The sequence below is a fragment of the Thalassophryne amazonica genome, chromosome 11, assembly GCF_902500255.1.
Source record: "Thalassophryne amazonica chromosome 11, fThaAma1.1, whole genome shotgun sequence".
NCBI lineage: Eukaryota > Metazoa > Chordata > Actinopteri > Batrachoidiformes > Batrachoididae > Thalassophryne > Thalassophryne amazonica.
The window spans coordinates 5,810,922-5,832,077 of record NC_047113.1 but is presented as its reverse complement, the minus strand read 5'-3'; the positions used below and the strand labels follow the sequence as shown (position 1 = coordinate 5,832,077).

Here is a 21,156-nt window from a genome sequence, read left to right as displayed (position 1 = left end):
GGGAAAGCCTCGGGATCTCCCAGTCAGAGGTGGTCAATCTGGCATGGGAAAGGGAAGTCTGGGGTCCTCTGCTGGAGCTGTTGCCCCGTGACCCGAACTCAGAAAAGTGGCGGAAGATGAGTGATGAGTCAGTGTTCTGAGTCTCTACAGAAAATCAACAGGTGATGTCAGGCAGGCTTTGTCCAGTACATATACACAGTGTGTGTTTAGAATGTGGGCTTTATCAAAAGCTGATACTTATACTCCAGTCACACATAGCCAGAATCATGCAGAATGCCGTCAGAATGACGAATCGGCACACATCCAAAAAGTGTCGGGTTTCAGTTCCAAAACATTCTGACAGCCATCTGCAAGAGTCCACAGAGTTGTCAAAATTGGCTGGCGGCCCGAGTGTGATGCACATGTCCAAAACCCTCCAGGCGCTGTTGAGATGGACCACCTATCTGACGGTGATCCATGTGCAATTCAAAGGACCATCTGACCGCAATTTACATATTCTGATGGCAGTAAAACAGGATACGAACGATTTGAGCGCATACGAGGGAATCTCGACATGGATATGGCATGGCACAGCCTGCCAGTATGACCTGCACATGCCACGTATCACGTGGGGGGTGGACTGTGAAATGTATGTGGCTCGCTTCATCATGTACAGTGAATGTGAACAGTGGCCATCAACTCGGAGCTGAAAGGATCTCACCACTGTAATATAGACCACCTCTTACTTCTGTAGGAGATATGACATGGAACTGTTGTGTCAGGCCATGACACATTAATAAACATGACTTGGTGTTGAACCTCTACTGGTGGTTGGCTCTCACTGCGGTATTGTATCACTTCCTGTTCCGAAGCACAGCGGTGTTTTGCTGCATCTGTTAGCTGTTTAATTTGCGCAGTTAGATTGATCTAGTTAACTAGATAACGATTTGTTTCACAGTGCAATCTTTCACGTGCCTTAACTAAGCACCTCCCTCTGCTGAATCACCTCTAAATTATTTACAACATACTCACTTTGAGTGTTTTTAGGAATCCGCTAGCTTAGCGCAGCTACTAGCTCTTAGCCGGTTTAGCATGGCGCTTCTCCTGTCTATCCAGCACTTTTCTGCTCTGGGTGTGAAATGTTTCAGTTATTCCTCGGCCTCCTTTAGCAGTAATGGTACTTGTAATAAGTGTAGCTTATCGTAGCTTTGGACGGCCAGGCTGGGCGAAATTGTGAGACTCTGCTCCGCACCTTGGAACATCTACAGGCTAGACCGGCCCCTGTAGGTCGGTGCTGGAACAAGGTAGCTTAGCCGCCGTTAGTTCCCTCCCGGCAGATCCCGAGCAGCCAGGAAAGCAGGCCGACTGGGTGACTGTGAGGATAAGCGTAGTCCTAAACAGATAGCCCCGTGTACCCGCCCAACCCGTTCACATCTCTAACCATTTTTCCCCACACGGCGACACACCCGCTGAGGATCAAACTCTGGTTATTGGTGACTCTGTTTTGAGACTGTGAAGTTAGCGACACCAGCAAGCATAGTCAATTGTCTTCCGGGGGCCAGAGCAGGCGACATTGAAGGAATTTGAAACTGCTGGCTAAGGCTAAGCGTAAAATTTGGTAAGATTATAATTCACGTCGGCAGTAATGACACCCGGTTACACCAATCGGAGGTCACTAAAATTAATATTGAATCGGTGTGTAACTTTGCAAAAACAACGTCGGACTCTGTAGTTTTCTCTGGGCCCCTCCCCAGTCGGACCGGGAGTGACATGTTTAGCCGCATGTTCTCCTTGAATTGCTGGCTGTCTAAGTGGTGTCCAAAAAATGAGGTGGGCTTCATAGATAATTGGCAAAGCTTCTGGGGAAAACCTGGTCTTGTTAGGAGAGACGGCATCCATCCCACTTTGGATGGAGCAGCTCTCATTTCTAGAAATCTGGCCAATTTTCTTAAATCCTCCAAAACCGTGACTATCCAGGGTTGGGACCAGGAAGCAGAGTTGTAGTCTTACACACCTCTCTGCAGCTTCTCTCCCCCTGCCATCCCCTCATTACCCCATCCCCGTAGAGACGGTGCCTGCTCCCAGACCACCACAACCAGTAAAAATCTATTTAAGCATAAAATTCAAAAAGAAAAAATAATATAGCACCTTTCAAACTGCACCACAGACTAAAACTGTTTAAATGTGGTCTATTAAACATTAGATCTCTCTCTTCTAAGTCCCTGTTACTAAATGATATAATAATGGATCAACATATTGATTTATTCTGCCTTACAGAAACCTGGTTTACAGCAGGATGAATATTGTTAGTTTAAATGGTCACACCCCCGAGGTCACACTAACTGCCAGAATGCTCGTAGCACGGGCCGAGGCGGAGGATTAGCAAGCAATCTTCCCCTCCAGTTTATTAATTAATCAAAAAACCCAGACAGAGTTTTAATTCATTTGAAAGCTTGTCTCTTAGTCTTGTCCATCCAATTGGAAGTCCCAAAAACCAGTTTTATTTGTTGTTATCTATCGTCCTCCTGGTCGTTACTATGAGTTTTCTCTAGTGAAATTTCGGACCTTTGTCTGACTTAGTGCTTAGCTCAGATAAGATAATGATAGTGGGCGATTTTAACATCCACACAGATGCTGAGAATGACAGCCTCACACTGCATTTAATCTTATATTAGACTCAATTGGCTTTGCTCAAAATGTAAAGAGTCCACCACCACTTTAATCATACCTTAGATCTTGTTCTGACTTATGTATGGAAAATGAAGACTTAACAGTATTCCTGAAAACCCCCTTCTGTCTGATCATTTCTTAATAACATTTACATTTACTCTGATGGACTACCCAGTAGTGGGGAATAAGTTTCATTACAGTGGAAGTCTTTCAGAAAGCGATGTAACTAGGTTTAAGGATATGATTCCTTCTTTATGTTCTCCAATGCCATATACCAACACAGGGCAGAGTAGCTACCTAAACTCTGTGAGTGAGATAGATTATCTCGTCAATAGTTTTATATCCTCATTGAGGACAACTTTGGATGCTGTAGCTCCTCTGAAAAAGAGAGCCTTAAATCAGAAGTGCCTGACTCCGTGGTATAACTCACAAACTCGCAGCTTAAAGCAGATAACCCGTAAGTTGGAGAGGAAATGGCATCTCACTAATTAGAAGATCTTCACTTAGCCTGGAAAAGAGTCTGTGCTCTATAAAAAGCCCTCCGTAAAGCTAGGACATCTTACTACTCATCCACTAATTGAAGAAAATAAGAACAACCCCAGGTTTCTTTTCAGCACTGTAGCCAGGCTGACAAAGAGTCAGAGCTCTATTGAGCCGAGTATTCCTTTAACTAGTAATGTCTTCATGACTTTCTTTCCTAATTAAATTTTAACTATTAGAGAAAAAATTACTCATAACCATCCCAAAGACGTATCGTTCTCTTTGGCTGCTTTCAGTGATGCCGGTATTTGGTTAGACTCTTTCTCTCCGATTGTTCTGTCTGAGTTATTTTCATTAGTTACTTCCTCCAAACCATTAACATGTCTATTAGACCCCATTCCTACCAGTCGGCTCAAGGAAGCCCTACCATTAATTAATGCTTCGATCTTAAATATGATCAATCTGTCTTTATTAGTTGGCTATGTACCACAGGCTTTTAAGGTGGCAGTAATTAAGCCATTACTTAAAAAGCCATCACTTGACCCAGCTATCTTAGCTAATTATAGGCCAATCTCCAACCTTCCTTTTCTCTCAAAAATTCTTGAAAGGGTAGTTGTAAAACAGCTAACTGATCATCTGCAGAGGAATGGTCTATTTGAAGAGTTTCAGTCAGGGTTAGAATTCATCATAGTACAGAAACAGCATTAGTGAAGGTTACAAATGATCTTCTTATGGCCTCAGACAGTGGACTCATCTGTTAGATCTCAGTGCTGCTTTTGATACTGTTAACCATAAAATTTTATTACAGAGATTAGAGCATGCCATAGGTATTAAAGGCACTGCGCTGCGGTGGTTTGAATAATATTTATCTAATAGATTACAATTTGTTCATGTAAATGGGGAATCTTCTTCACAGACTAAGGTTAATAATGGAGTTCCACAAAGTTCTGTGCTAGGACCAATTTTATTCACTTTATAAATGCTTCCCTTAGGCAGTATTATTAGACAGCATTGCTTAAATTTTCATTGTTACGCAGATGATACTCAGCTTTATCTATCCATGAAGCCAGAGGACACACACCAATTAGCTAAACTGCAGGATTGTCTTACAGACATAAAGACATGGATGACCTCTAATTTCCTGCTTTAAACTCAGATAAAACTGAAGTTATTGTACTTGGCCCCACAAATCTTAGAAACATGGTGTCTAACCAGATCCTTACTCTGGATGGCATTACCCTGACCTCTAGTAATACTGTGAGAAATCTTGGAGTCATTTTTGATCAGGATATGTCATTCAATGCCCATATTAAACAAATATGTAGGACTTCTTTTTTGCATTTGCGCAATATCTCTAAATTAGAAAGGTCTTGTCTCAGAGTGATGCTGAAAAACTAATCATGCATTTATTTCCTCTAGGCTGGACTATTGTAATTCATTATTATCAGGTTGTCCTAAAAGTTCCCTGAAAAGCCTTCAGTTAATTCAAAATGCTGCAGCTAGAGTACTAACAGGGACTAGAAGGAGAGAGCATATCTCACCCATATTGGCCTCTCTTCATTGGCTTCCTGTTAATTCTAGAATAGAATTTAAAATTCTTCTTCTTACTTATAAGGTTTTGAATAATCAGGTCCCATCTTATCTTAGGGACCTAATAGTACCATATCACCCCAATAGAGCGCTTCGCTCTCAGACTGCAGGCTTACTTGTAGTTCCTAGGGTTTGTAAAAGTAGAATGGGAGGCAGAGCCTTCAGCTTTCAGGCTCATCTCCTCTGGAACCAGCTCCCAATTCGGATCAGGGAGACAGACACCCTCTCTACTTTTAAGATTAGGCTTAAAACTTTCCTTTTTGCTAAAGCTTATAGTTAGGGCTGGATCAGGTGACCCTGAACCATCCCTTAGTTATGCTGCTATAGACTTAGACTGCTGGGGGGTTCCCATGATGCACTGTTTCTTTCTCTTTTTGCTCTGTATGCACCACTCTGCATTTAATCATTAGTGATTGATCTCTGCTCTCTTCCACAGCATGTCTTTTTCCTGATTCTCTCCCCTCAGCCCCAACCAGTCCCAGCAGAAGACTGTCCCTCCCCGAGCCTGGTTCTGCTGGAGGTTTCTTCCTGTTAAAAGGGAGTTTTTCCTTCCCACTGTCGCCAAGTGCTTGCTCATAGGGGGTCGTTTTGACAGTTGGGGTTTTTCTGTAATTATTGTATGGCTTTGCCTTGCAATATGAAGCGCCTTGGGGCAACTGTTTGTTGTGATTTGGCGCTATATAAATGAAACTGATTTGATTTGACTCTCACCTCCAACAGTAGTCCAGGAGTGTTTCACAGCACAGGGTAGACGTGGAGCCGAGACCGCAGCCTGTGGTTAAAATGCTCTCACCCCACTGCTGTGTGCTGTAATCAACCACGGCAAAAATAAATCCCATGTAATAATCCAACCATTATGGTGGACAGAGTTGCGTTGTGCTGCTGAAGTGAGCCAAAACACAAAAAAAGAAATTAAAGACACGTATGCGGCGCACGTGTGCCAAGGCACACTTGTGTGCCTGCACACACACACACACACCTGCTTATTCAGCCATTATGAACACACACACCCAGCGATCACGTCATCAGTCCAGCACCTCTGCTCTACACACGCATGTCAGGTCAGTAGCGCTGTGAAGGGGAGGACGAGCACAGATGTGATTGTGTGACCGCACCATGCCGGTTTTGACACATGACATGAGTCTGGTCCATACGCTGGTTGTACTCGATGTTCAGTGCCGCAGAGTGACTGTGCAAAGGGAGGAACACAGTGCTCCCTTCCACTCCGGTCCCGTGTTTTCCATCCAGACGTTTGGACATCAGCAGTTTCAGCACCTTTTATGGCTGTCTGACAGCATTCTGTGTCATCAACCTGTTGTCTACATGTGCTTTGTCTGCCATTGTGCAGGTGTGGACAAGGTAATCTGGATGCGTTCTGACACGGCTGACCATGCCTCTTTCCCTCCCAACTGTGTCGGATTATGGCAATATTTGCAGGTGCAGGGCTGGTTCTTGTTATGTGTGACGGGGGCTTTACTGTGGTGCATACAACCCCTGGCAATAATTATGGAATCACCAGCTCGGAGGATGTCCATTCAGTTGTTTAATTTTGGTAGAAAAAAAAGCAGATCATAGACATGATGCAAAACTAAAGTCATTTCAAATGGCAACTTTCTGGCTTAAGAAACACTATAAGAAATCAGGAAAAAAATTGTGGGCAGTCAGTAACGGTTACTTTTTTAGACCAAGCAGAGGGAAAAAGCATGGACTCACTCAATTCTGAGGAATAAATTATGGAATCACCCTGTAAATTTTCATCACCAAAACTAACACCTGCATCAAATCAGATCTGCTCATTAGTCTGCATCTAAAAAGGAGTGATCACACCTTGGAGAGCTGTTGCACCAGTGGACTGACATGAATCATGGCTCCAACACAAGAGATGTCAATTGAAACAAAGGAGAGGATTATCAAACTCTTAAAAGAGGGTAAATTATCACGCAATGTTGCAAAAGATGTTGGTTGTTCACAGTCAGCTGTGTCTAAACTCTGGACCAAATACAAACAACATGGGGAGGTTGTTAAAGGCAAACATACTGGTAGACCAAGGAAGACATCAAAGCGTCAAGACAGAAAACTTAAAGCAATATGTCTCCAAAATCGAAAATGCACAACAAAACAAATGAGGAACGAATGGGAGGAAACTGGAGTCAACGTCTGTGACCGAACTATAAGAAACCGCCTAAAGGAAATGGGATTTACATACAGAAAAACTAAATGAAAGCCATCATTAACACCTAAACAGAAAACAACAAGGTTACAATGGGCTAAAGGAAAAGCAATCGTGGACTGTGGATGAAAGTCATATTCAGTGATGAATCTCGAATCTGCATTGGTCAAGGTGATGATGCTGGACTTTTGTTTGGTGCTGTTCCAATGAGATTTATAAAGATGACTGCCTGGAGAGAATATGTAAATTTCCACAGTCATTGATGATATGGGGCTGCATGTCAGGTAAAGGCACTGGGGAGATATGGCTGTCATTACATCATCAATAAATGCACAAGTTTATGTTGATATTTTGGACAATTGAAAGGATGTTTGGGGATGATGAAATCATTTTTCAAGATAATGCATCTTGCCATAGAGCAAAAACTGCGAAAACATTCCTTGCAAAAAGACACGTAGGGTCAATGTCAACGAGCAGATCTGATTTGATGCAGGTGTTAGTTTTGAGGATGAAGTTTACTTTGATATTTTGGACACTTTTCTTATCCCATCAATTGGAAGGATGTTTGGGGATGATGAAATCATTTTTCAAGATGATAATGCATCTTGCCATAGAGCAAAAACTGTGAAAACATTCCTTGCAAAAAGACACATAGGGTCAATGTCATGGCCTGCAAATAGTCCGGATCTTAATCCAATTGAAAATCTTTGGTGGAAGTTGAAGAAAATGGTCCATGACAAGGCTCCAACCTGCAAAGCTGATCTGGCAACAGCAATCAGAGAAAGTTGGAGCCAGATTGATGAAGAGTACTGTTTGTCACTAAGTCCATGCCTCAGAGACTGCAAGCTGTTATAAAAGCCAGAGGTGGTGCAACAAAATACTACTGACTGCCACAATTTTTTTTCCTGATTTCTTATAGTGTTTCTTAAAGCCAGAAAGTTGCCATTTGAAATAACTTTAGTTTTGTGTCATGTCTGTAATCTGCTTTTTTTCTACAAAATTAAACAACTGAATGAACATCCTCCGAGGCCGGTGATTCCATAATTTTTGCCAGGGGTTGTACAAATGGTGTGCACCTGTTTGATAAAATTCTTTCCCACTTACTCTAAATTTTGTTCATATGACAGCATTTAGGATCTTTTCTACACAGTTTGATAAATGAGGCGTCAGGACTCGCACTTATACAGCCCTGAAGATTTACACTAAAACCTCTCTCAACATCTCAATTCAGTTCCAATAAAAGTGCCAATTTACCTTTGTTGTTACAAAGGTAAATTGGCACATTTAACAAATTCTGGGAATACAATCTGGGTACTTACAACTGTGAGGAAGAAGCAGGACTGCTGGCCAGGGAGTCCACTGTGTAGCGTTGGGAGGCGGGGCCATACCCATCTTCACTCTCACTGGCTGCTCGCTCCACCTCTGATAGATAAGGACCCTCCCCCTCTCCACACTCCTTCAGCTCCATCCCTTCTTCTGGGTCTCCCTCACTTCCTGCCTCCTCCTCCTTTATTTCCTGGATTCAAGAGACTCAGAATGAAATTACTACATTTGGGTCATTCTCTGAAAGCAGGTGTCTACTGACAGTGATAGTTTTTCATGCAGTAATTAAACGTTTTCATCCAGTTTACCACCTAAAATATTAAACTGGTATTCCACAGAAAGGCTTCAAATAATAATAATAACAATTTTTGGTCTGACAATTTTTGGGCAGCTAACATATAGGGGTGCTGTAAAAAACTGATTCACATCCAAATCGCGTTTCTTATTTATTAAGATTCTGAATCGATCCAAAATGTCCAAGAATCGATTTTTAAAAAGCATTTTTTAAAAACATTTTCTTGCTTGCTCTTACTCACTGCGTGTACTGTTTGTCAAGCAACGGCCTCTGTACTACAGTGTCGCCACGAGGGGAGGGTCCGGCGTGCTTCAAACATGCGTGAGCTGCAACTTAGCATGGCGGACGAAGAGCTAATTCAGCCAGCACCGTTGTTGCTGAAGGCAAATGTTAGAGCGCATTTTGGATTTTATTATTTGCTGTGTAAGAAGGAGCTTGACATGACTTATGCAGTGTGCAAAATGAAAGTCAAGTACTTCGGAAACACTTCAAATCCTCAAGCCCACATGCTATGCTATCATCCGGAGCTAAAAGAAGCGGAGCAGCGGTATCTGTCGACTACTGACCAGCGCACACTCCATCACTTCTCTATACTGCCAGCCAACTCTGAACGAGCAAAGCAAGATAAGTAAATTTACATCTTTAGACTCACTTCATTAACCTTGTAAAGCTCAATTTTCTTAAACATAAACATTTTTTAAGTAATATAACTATTTTTCAGCGCTTTTTGAATCAAAAATCGATTGTGAATCGAATCGTCACCCCAAGAATCGGAATTGAATTGAATCGTGAGTTGTTGTAAGAGTCACATCCCTACTAACATATTTTTGGAGGCGTGGTGAACAGTTTTATAGTTACAAACATTTATGAAGTCTAAAATTAGCTGAGTACCTACCTGTTAAATGTTTTGTAGTAGATGTGCAGTTCTATCCTCTGCAAACAGAGAGCTGGTTCCATAAGAAACCGCTCTATTCTCTGCAGACAAAGGAGAACTGGTCACAAAAAATAAAAAAAAAGCTCATTTCTTTTGACCCCATACTGATATGCTGGCAATATCACCCAAGTCATCCAGAGGCATACAGTTTTATCTTATGGTTAAAGTTTTAACCAAACTAATTTTGGACAAGTTACTTAAATTAACGTCATGTCTGAAATTTTATAAAGTGAAAATATCAGATATATGTTTTAGTTTTAAAGTAATGCACTAATTTTGAAGGTTTTAGTGTGGACATGCTGTGCCCAGTGCATTATGGGTACCTCAGTGCGTTCAGAAGAAGAAATCCATTTGAGACAGAACAGCCATGATGCAAATAAAGTGGGGACATTTCATCAGAAATATTAAATACAACTTTCATGTCCCAAATTCACTTTGTCGCATCAGGAATTTAGTTTAATTTTTGCAGTTAATTTTGTTTTTATAAAATATTGAACAGCCCTGTTCACAAGCTTTCAGAAGAAGTCAACACCCACCATCTTTATCCATCCATTCAGCTTTGGTTTTAGTCTATACCATGTCCATTTTGTTACGCATGATTTACGAATGATCATTACATCTGTGTTGCTTTCAGCTACGTCAAACTTGATGTGCCTGCTTTCAGAGAGACACATTTTCAAAATGGTGGCACATAAGTAACCATACCTTGGATTCTTTCCCAGAGACAGAACTGTCTTCAGAGTCTGCAGACAAAAATAAGATAAGAATAAAAACATGCACTTACAAGCTACTTCAATAAGTACATTTGTTCAACTGTCCATTCATTAACACAAATATCTAATCAGCCAATCACATGGCAGGAACTTGAATTTAAGAACGCTGACATTATCAAGAAGATCTGAAGTTCAAACACAACATCATAATGGTCAAGAAAGGTGATTCAAGTGACACTGAACATAGTACCGTTGTTGGTGCCACACAGGCTGGTTTGAGTATTTTATAAACTGTTAGGTTTTCACACACAGCCATCTCTGTTATCTACAGAGAATGGACTGAAAATGACAAAACATCCAGGGAGTGGTGGTGTTCTGGACAAAAATGCCCAGAGGTCACAGAAGAATGGCCATATGTCAGTTACAAACAGGAAACTGTGGCTACAGTGGGGGGCAGGCTCACCAAAATTAGACAATAGAAGACTGGAAAAATGTTGCCCTGTCTGATGAGTCTCAGGTTTTGCTGAGACAATCGGATGGTAGAGCCAGAATTTGACATAAACAACATGAATGCATGGATCTATCAAGCCTTGCATCAACTATGTCACGTATGGTGGCGGAGTTGCAACATTTCTATCACTGCATGTTCTAATTCTGTGGAATGTTGTTTTATTTGTTCAAACAGCCACAGCAGAAGGTGTGAACATGGCCCCCCATTGTATATTCATTCACTTTCTGCCACTTATTTGGGTGCGGCTCTTAGTGGCAGCAAACCAAGCAGCTCTTCCCACACTTCCCTATCCTCAGCCAAGTTCTCTAACTCTTCCCAGGGAATCCTGAGGTGCTCCCAAGATAGCTGGGAAATACATAATCCCTCTGGCATGTCCTGGGTCTTCCTCTGGGCCCCCTCCCAATTGGATGCACCAGGATGATCTCCCAAAGGAGACAACCAGGGGCTATCCTCACCACATTGCTGAACCACCTCAGCTGGCTTCTTTCAATGTGATATTTGGGTTTCTCATCCTGTCTCCTATTGTAAGCCCAGATACCCAACTTGCCCCCACTTATGAACAAGCAAACCTGCCCAGTGAACATCAGAGGTCACCGTTTGATGAAGTCAACAGAAATACATCATCCACAAAATGCAGAGATGCAAGTCTGAGGTCCCTAAATAGGACACTCTTTAATCCCTCACTGCACCTTGAAATCCTGTCCATGAACATCACAAACAGGATTGGTGACAAGGGCCAGCCCTGTTGGAGTCTGTTAACCCCCAAAAGGTGAATCAGCTGCAAATCGTGAATTATCTGGAAACCGTTAATTGCAAAACGTGAACGCTGAAAAAATATCAACCAAAACGTGAAGGCGGGTCTCACAAAACGTGAATATCTTTATTGATAAACGTATATTTTTTTCATTTTCAGTTTATGGATTTCAGTTTACGGTTCAATTACTGCAGGAAATGTTGATCGCAAACCATATGACCACAAAATTTTTATTGAGGGGGGGGCACCACAGCCGATGAGGTGCGGAGGTGATCCGAGCAGCTGTCACTTCTGTTGTCAAGCACCTGGGCCTGCTGGGTTTGTCCTGCTCCAGGGACAGTGTGATCAGGTGAGGAGTTTGACTGGGACGGTCCACATGCCAAACTCAGGAAGGACAGACCCCCCCCCCCCCCCGGTAAAAGGCTCAATAATCTTAAGAGAAACATTGTAGAAAACAAACAACACTAATTTCTAACCTCAGGAAGGTCAACAACAGGCTACAACCTTATTTTTATCCATATGAGCCGTCCTCTGAGCTGGAAAAATGATTATCTCAACGAGCAGGCAGCAGAGAAACGGAAGCATAGGGACCGTCAAAACAAAAACAAGACACCAGAAAAATATTCAATAAATTCAGGTGTGGTGTCACCAAATTCACTGCACATACGAGGTCTGTTAGAAAAGTATCCGACCTTTTTATTTTTTTCAAAAACCTGATGGATTTGAATGACGTGTGCTTGCATGAGCCAACCTTGAACCTTCGTGCACATGCGTGATTTTTTTCACGCCTGCCGGTTGCATCATTTGCTTGTAAGCAGCCTTTGTGTGAGGATGGGTGGAGTCTCTCATCGTTTTTTCTTTGCAAGGAAATGGCGGAACGACTGGAGCAGCGCGACTGCATCAAATTTTACCAGAAACTGGGCGACAGCCAGGTGGAAACCATTCGGAAGATTCACACGGCTTTCGGTGACGATGCTTTGGGCATCACACAGATTAAGGAGCGGTACGACCGGTTTAAAGACGGCCGCACAACGGTGGAGAGCGAGCCACGCTCCGGGTGGCCATCAACATGCTGAAATGACCAGATCATTTCCAAAGTGAACTCTGTGGTGATGTGGGACCGTCGTGTGACTATCCGAGAAATTGTGGAAGAGGTGGACATCAGCACTTTTTCGGTACATTCCACTGTGACAGAAGATTTGGCCATGAAAACAGTTGTGGCGAAATTCATCGGCATGAAGCTGATGGCGCAGCAAAAGAGCCTCCGTGTTGAAGCCTCACAGGACATGTTGTAACATGCCCACCTCCTCCACCATTCGGATGATTCAGACGGCTTTCGGTGGCTTTTCAGTCGTGTGACTATCCGAGAAATGGTGGAAGAGGTGGGCATGTCACAACATCCTGTGAGGCTTCAACACGGTGGCTCTTTTGCTGCGCCATCAGCTTTGTGCCGATGAATTTCACCGCCACTCTTTTCATGGCAAAATCTTCTGTCACAGTGGAATGTGTCAAAAAAGTGCTGATGTCCACCTCTTCTGCAATTTCTCGGATAATCACATGACGGTCCCACATCACCACAGCGTTCACTTTGGAAATGATCCGGTTGTTTCAGCATGTTGATGGCCGACCCAAGCGTGGCTCACTCTCCACCGTTGTGCGGCCGTCTTTAAACCAGTTGTACCGCTCCTTAATCTGTGTGATGCCCAGAGGATCGTCACCGAAAGCCGTCTGAATAATCCGAATGGTTTCCACCTGGCTGTCGCCCAGTTTCTGGCAAAATTTGATGCAGTCGCGCTGCTCCAGTCGTTCCGCCATTTCCTTGCAAAGAAAAAAACGACGAGAGACTCCACCCATGCTCACACAAAGGCTGCTTACAAGCAAATGACGCAACCGACAGGCGTGAAAAAAATCACACATGCGCACGAAGGTTCAAGGTTGACTCATGCAAGCACACGTGATTCAAATCCATCAGGTTTTTAAAAAAAATAAAAAGGTCGGATACTTTTCTATCAGACCTCGTATCAGTGATCTCCTGCTGGTTATACTACAGCACTCAGTTTAAAAAAATATGCAAAAAAATTTAATTTTAGTGAATTAGTGAATTTTATTGCTCATTTTGTGACTTATTTTAATGATACAAAATCATTAACATTCAATTTTTGCACATTATTCTAAACTGAGTGCTGTAGTATAACAGCAGGACCCCACTGATGTGTGCTGTGGAGTTTGTGTGACTACACCTTTTAACACTGACGCTATTGAAAATTTAAATCAATACAAAATTCTCCAAAGTTTTTCACAATGACATGACAATGGCGGTCACAGGGTTTGCCATCAAGATTTCCTGTAGTAACTGATCCATAAACTGAAATGGATAAACTACACTCAACAAAAATATAAACGCAACACTTGTGGTTTTGCTCCCATTTTGTATGAGATAAACTCAAAGATCTAAAACTTTTTCCACATACACAATATCACCATTTCCCTCAAATATTGTTCACAAACCAGTCTAAATCTGTGATAGTGAGCACTTCTCCTTTGCTGAGATAATCCATCCCACCTCACAGGTGTGCCATATCAAGATGCTGATTAGACACCATGATTAGTGCACAGGTGTGCCTTAGACTGCCCACAATAAAAGGCCACTCTGAAAGGTGCAGTTTTGTTTTATTGGGGGGGATACCAGTCAGTATCTGGTGTGACCACCATTTGCCTCATGCAGTGCAACACATCTCCTTCGCATAGAGTTGATCAGGTTGTCAATTGTGGCCTGTGGAATGTTGGTCCACTCCTCTTCAATGGCTGCGCGGAGTTCCTGGATATTGGCAGAAACTGGTACACGCTGTTGTATACGCCGGTCCAGAGCATCCCAAACATGCTCAATGGGTGACATGTCCGGTGAGTATGCCGGCCATGCAAGAACTGGGACATTTTCAGTTTCCAAGAATTGTGTACAGATCCTTGCAACATGGGGCCGTGCATTATCCTGCTGCAACATGAGGTGATGTTCTTGGATGTATGGCACACCAATGGGCCTCAGGATCTCGTCACGGTATCTCTGTGCATTCAAAATGCCATCAATAAAATGCACCTGTGTTCTTCGTCCATAACAGACACCTGCCCATACCATAAGCCCACCGCCACCATGGGCCACTCGATCCACAACACTGACATCAGAAAACTGCTCACCCACACGATGCCACACACGCTGTCTGCCATCTGCCCTGAACAGTGTGAACCGGGATTCATCCGTGAAGAGAACACCTCTCCAACGTGCCAAACGCCAGCGAATGTAAGCATTTACTCACTCAAGTCGGTTACGACGACGAACTGGAGTCAGGTCGAGACCCCGATGAGGACGACGAGCATGCAGATGAGCTTCCCTGAGACGGTTTATGACAGTTTGTGCAGAAATTCTTCTTGGAGGTGAACATGCTGGATGTGGAGGTCCTGGGCTGGTGTGGTTACACGTGGTCTGCGGTTGTGAGGCTGGTTGGATGTACTGCCAAATTCTCTGAAACGCCTTTGGAGACGGCTTATGATAGAGACATGAACATTCAATACACGAGCAACAGCTCTGGTTGACATTCCTGCTGTCAGCATGCCAATTGCACGCTCCCTCAAATCTTGCGACATCTGTGGCATTGTGCTGTGTGATAAAACTGCACCTTTCAGAGTGGCCTTTTATTGTGGGCAGTCTAAGGCACACCTGTGCACTAATCATGGTGTCTAATCAGCATCTTGATATGGCACACCTGTGAGGTGGGATGGATTATCTCAGCAAAGGAGAAGTGCTCACTATCACAGATTTAGACTGGTTTGTGAACAATATTTGAGGGAAATGGTGATATTGTGTATGTGGAAAAAGTTTTAGATCTTTGAGTTCATCTCATACAAAATGGGAGCAAAACCAAAAGTGTTGCGTTTATATTTTTGTTGACTGTACTTAAACTGGAAAAAGAATACACACACACATGCGTGCGTGTGTGTGTAATGATATTCATGTTTTGCAAGACCCGCGTTCACATTTTGTGAGACCCATGTTCATGTTTTGTGAGATATTTTTTCAGTATTTACCTAACGGTTTCCAGATAATTCAGGATTTGCAGCTGATTCACGTTTTGGGGTTAACAAGTCCAACGTCCACTGGAAACAGGTTTGATGTGAAGCAAAGAATGCTGACACAGTTCCTACTTTGGTTGTACAGAAACCACATGTACTTTGCCACATGAATAGGAATTTTACATATATGACATTTGGATGCAACCCACCAAGGCAAGGTGGGTTGGGCTCAGGCTGGTTCCACTCTTCCCCTTCACTCTTCACTGCTCCTTCAGTGGCTTCCTTCAATGTCATTCCCTCTTCTGTAACTTCACTTCCTGTTGCACCATCATCAGAGGCCACAGAAGACAGGACATCGCTTCCTGTCACCTCATGTCCCTCACAGTTGCCTTTAAATTGATCTTCCCTCTTAATATCTGCCTGACTGTGGGGCTCCAAGACAGAGGTGGTCAAAGCTGACATCACAGTCACATCCTGAAAATCTTGTATAGGGTTTGAGTCCTGGATTGTGGTTGTGGGATCTGAAGGCTTTAGCTCCTGGGTCTCCCAGGGGCCAGACAAAGAGTGGCCTTCTGAGACTGCCTCCTCACACAGAGAAAGAGCTGCTTCCACAGCCGCTGCATCCAAGGCCTCAACAGAGTCGTCCACCTAGAGTGGAATACAGAACACCAATGAGACTTTCATAGGTGGAGACGAGACAGTAATGTGTGATTTTCAATGCAGAAGTTATGAATAAGGCAAATATTGTGAATGAGGCCCAATGCAAACTGAAAATTGCCCTCACACACAGATCTTTCTTTCAGTGAAAAATCAAAGTTGTCTTTTAACCTGTGTTCAAAATCAGGCTGCTTGAGAGCACTTGTTACGCTGGTGTTGCTGCACGTTGGTGTCAGATGGGTTTGTGCCCGCTTGCTTTTATTAGTGGAGCAGATAATTAACAGAAAATACTGAAATTATTCATTTTAAGCGTCAAACGTGGCAGGTGAAGACATCTGATGGACCCAAACAAATTCTGATGTAGTGCCAAGCTGAAAGCACCCCTGAATGCCACACCAAATCTGATGCTTTTGTAGAAACACAAGCTCTTTTATAAATCACTGGCACAGGAAACCTGCATAATTAAGGTTTTGTTGTTTTTGTTTTTTTTTTTTTACCTGTGTAAGAGTTAAGGAACACAGAAATTTCATGAGTGAAGCACTCCTGCAAATTCAATATGGCTGCTGGCGACCATGTTGAAAATGATAAAACTCAAACTCCACAAACCAGGTGTTATATCGCTTCACTTAATGTGTCTTGTTTAACTATTTTGAGGTCCTGAGATCAGATTCCCTTGATATTTTTGCATTCCAGGGTCATTGAAACTGGTTTTCTTTCGTTACTGTGGAAGGATTGTTTCTATGGGGCCACTTTGTAGCAAAAGTATTTGCAAATATGTACCTTGATCTGTGTGTGGGTGATTCTTTAACTACGGGCACTATTGGCCTTGTAAATGTAATTTCCACCACACCATTGCCTTACAATATAAAGCACCTTGGGGCAACTGTTTGTTGTGATTTGGCGCTATATACATGTGCTCTGATGTCACTGTTTATCTCCATAGAAACTACCCAAACAATCTTTCATACAAACTGTTTAAAGGGACATTACAGTGTTGTGGTGGAAATTACGGCAATAGTGTGGGACAACTACAACTCAGCCACATGGGGTGTGCAGCCAGTACATTCTGAGTGCCGGTCCCAAGCCCGGATAAATGAGGAGGGTGCGTCAGGAAGGGCATCCGGCGTAAAACAAGCCAACCCAACTATGCAGACTCAGAATCGAATTCCCATACCGGATCGGTCGCGGCCCAGGGTTAACAACGTCCGCCACTGGTGCTATTGCCCAACAGGGTGCCGGTGGAAATTGGGCTACTGCTGGGCGAAGACGACGACGACGAAGAAGAGGAGGAAAACGTTGCCACAAACAGCGGGAGAAGAAGAAAACTAGAAGGGTGGAAATGAGAGTGGGGACTTTGAATGTTGGTAGTATGACTGGTAAAGGGAGAGAGCTGGCTGATATGATGGAGAGGAGAAAGGTAGACATATTAGGTGTGCAAGAGACCAAGTGGAAGGGAAGTAAGAGCAGGAGCATCGGCGGTGGGTACAAGTTGTTGTACCATGGTGAGGACAGAAAGAGAAATGGTGTTGGGGTCATTTTAAAGGAAGAGTATGTTAAAAGTGTGTTGGAGGTTAAGCGAGTGTCTGACAGGGTGATGAGTGTGAAGTTGGAAATTGAAGGGGTGATGATGAATATCATCAGTGCATATGCGTCACAGGTAGGTTGTGAGATGAAGGAGAAAGAAGATTTCTGGAGTGTGTTAGATGAGGTGGTGGAGAGTGTGCCCAAGCATGAAAGAGTGGTGATAGGAGCAGACTTCAATGGGCATGTTGGTGAAGGGAACAGAGGTGATGAGGAAGTAATGGGTAGATATGGTATCAAGGATAGGAATGGGGAAGGACAGATGGTAGTTGATTTTGCAAAAAGGATGGAAATGGCTGTGGTGAATACCTACTTTAAGAAAAGGGAGGAGCACAGGGTAACATATAAAAGTGGAGGAAGGTGCACACAGGTGGACTACATTCTTTATAGGAGATGCAAGCTAAAAGAAATCACACACTGTAAGGTGGTAGCAGGAGAGAGTGTCACTAGACAGCATAGGATGGTTGTTTGTAGGATGACTTTAGAGGTAAAGAAGAAGAAGAGAGTGAGAGCTCAACAAAGGATCAGATGGTGGAAGCTGAAGGAGGAAGACTGTTGTGTGAAATTTAGCGAGCAGGTGAGAGAAGCACTAGTTGGAGGGGAAGCAATTTTGGACAATTGGAAGAGTACTGCAGATGTGGTGAGGGAGACAGCTAGGGCAGTACTGGGTATGACATCTGGACAGTGGAAGGAAGACAAGGAGACTTGGTGGTGGAATGAAGAGGACCAGGAAAGCATAAGGAGAAAGAGGTTGGCGAAGACAAAGGGACAGAGCTGGAAAGGATGTGCAGCAGGTTAGGGTGGTAAAAGATGCACATGGTAATGTGCTGACAAGTGAGGAGTGTGTGCTGAGAAGGTGGAGGGAATATTTTGAAGAGTTGATGAATAAAGAAAATGAGCGAGAGAAAAGGCTGGATGATGTGGTGAGAGTTAATCAGGAAGTAAAAGAGATTAGCAAGGAAGAAGTGAGGGCTGCTATGAAGAGGATGAAGAGTGGAAAGGCAGTTGGTCCAGATGACATTCCAATGGAGGCATGGAAATGTCTAGGAGAGATGGCAGTAGAGTTTCTAACAAGATTGTTTAATAAAATCTTGGAAAGTGAGAGGATGCCTGAGGAGTGGAGACGAAGTGTGCTGGTTCCTATTTTCAAGAACAAGGGTGATGTGCAGAGCTGCAGTAACTACAGAGGCATAAAGCTGATCAGCCACAGCATGAAGTTATGGGAAAGAGTAGTAGAAGCTAGGCTTAGAAAACAGGTGAAGATCTGTGAGCAGCAATATGGTTTCATGCCGAGAAAGAGCACTACAGATGCAACGTTTGCTCTGAGAATACTGTTGGAGAAGTACAGAGAAGGACAGAAAGAGTTACATTGTGTGTTTGTGGACTTAGAAAAAGCTTATGATAGGGTGCCAAGAGAAGAGTTGTGGCATTGTATGAGGAAGTCTGGAGTGGCAGAGAAGTATGTTAGGGTAGTACAGGACATGTACAAGAATAGTGTGACAGCGGTGAGATGCGCAGTCGGAATGACAGACTCATTCAAGGTGGCGGTGGGATTACACCAAGGATCAGCTCTGAGTCCTTTCTTGTTTGCAGTGGTGATGGACAGGTTGACAGATGAGATCAGACAGGAGTCCCCATGGACTATGATGTTTGCAGATGACACTGTGATCTGTAGTGAGAGTAGAGAGCAAGTTGAGTCTAGTCTGGAGAAGTGGAGATATGCTTTGGAGAGAAGGGGAATGAAAGTCAGTAGAAGCAAGACTGAGTACATGTGTGTGAATGAGAGGGAGCCCAGTGGAATAGTGCAGTTACAAGGAGTAGAAGTGGTGAAAGTAGATGAGTTTAAATATTTGGGGTCAACTGTTCAAAGTAATGGAGAGTGTGGTAGAGAGGTGAAGAAGAGAGTGCAGGCAGGGTGGAGTGGGTGGAGAAAGGTGGCAGGAGTGATTTGTGACCGAAGAATATCAGCAAGAGTGAAGGGAAAAGTTTACAAAACAGTAGTGAGACCAGCTATGTTGTATGGTTTAGAGACAGTGGCACTAACAAAAAGACAGGAGGAAGAGCTGGAGGTGGCAGAGCTGAAGATGTTGAGATTCTCTTTGGGAGTGACAAGAATGGACAAGATTAGGAACGAACATATCAGAGGGACAGCTCAGGTGGGACGGTTTGGAGACAAAGTCAGAGAGGCGAGATTGAGATGGTTTGGACATGTGCAGAGGAGGGACCCAGGGTATATAGGGAGAAGGATGCTGAGGATGGAGCCACCAGGCAGGAGGAGAAGAGGGAGACCAAAGAGGAGGTTCATGGATGTGCTGAGAGAGGACATGCAGGTGGTTGGTGTGACAGAGGAAGATACAGAGGACAGGGTGAGATGGAAACGATTGATCTGCTGTGGCGACCCCTAACGGGAACAGCCGAAAGACAAAGAAGAAGAAGAAGTGTGGGACAACTACATTTTGTTTAAAAAAATCACAACAGTTGTATGACATTGAATACCCCAATTATGTTTTGATTATTTTACTGATATTTTATTCAGAGATATTTTAAAACATTAGAAAAAACATTTCTTTACCATTCATTTTTATCATTGAAGATCAAAAGTCTGGGTGTGGGACAAGCACAAAACGGCAAATTTGCATATAATGATGCTGAAAAAAGGTGAAAAAGTCATCATAGACTACTAGAACAAATTTCTTAACACACTTTCATTGTAAAGATAACTATAAAAGTGTGAAATTTCCCCTTTTTTGTTTTTCATACAATATGATCAAAGGACATAATAAGCGCCTGTAGTCTAAGAGTCACCCGTGTATGTAATCAGATCCACAAATGTGTAAAAAGTGTGTGTGTGTAACCAGATCCATAAATGTGTAAAAAGTGTGTGTGTGTGTAACCAGATACATGGCACAGTGTGTTTGCTGAATATGGTATCTAAAGAGCTGGGTTGAGAAGCTTCCTCCATTTTTTCAGCAGCTTCAGTAAGGATATAGTACTATTGTCTAACATTTTCTTATTATCATTTTTATTCTTGTGTTTATTTAAAATTAAAAGATTTTAGAAAGGCAACTCTTGTGATTTGGTGCTATATAAATGAAAAAAAAAGATGCAAATGTAAATAGAAGATCCATTATGAGGCCATTATTATTGCAAAAGTATTTGCAAATGAATACTTCTGCAACAATAATGGCCCCATAATCCATCCATGTTCCTAGTCTCCAAAACACAGAAAAAATACACCCTTAACCCAAATCAATGGATGTTCTTAGAGGGCCCAGCCAGGCTTAAAACGGGAGAGTTGATCAATATCATTAGTGCTTGTGCCCCCTGGTGGTGTGAAGCTGTATAACCACGCAGGCACAGACGAGTCTCCACACGGCTACAAATTGCTGCACACATTTGCAGGTCTTCTGCGGCAGAAGTGTAGTAAAAGTCAC

At 43.1% G+C, this 21,156-nt stretch overlaps 1 protein-coding gene across 2 annotated transcripts in view; it reads right to left on the bottom strand.

The window, feature by feature from the left end:
• Positions 1 to 21,156, bottom strand: part of brd8 (bromodomain containing 8) — an 86,885-nt gene that overhangs the window by 29,288 nt on the left and 36,441 nt on the right. For both annotated transcript variants that reach the window (XM_034181404.1, XM_034181405.1), the window contains exons 12-14: positions 15,694 to 16,132; positions 10,147 to 10,184; positions 8,209 to 8,405 (exon numbers count right to left, since the gene is read on the bottom strand). In XM_034181404.1, coding sequence (XP_034037295.1) covers positions 8,209 to 8,405; positions 10,147 to 10,184; positions 15,694 to 16,132 — 674 coding nt within the window. The remainder of the gene's footprint in view (positions 1 to 8,208; positions 8,406 to 10,146; positions 10,185 to 15,693; positions 16,133 to 21,156) is intronic.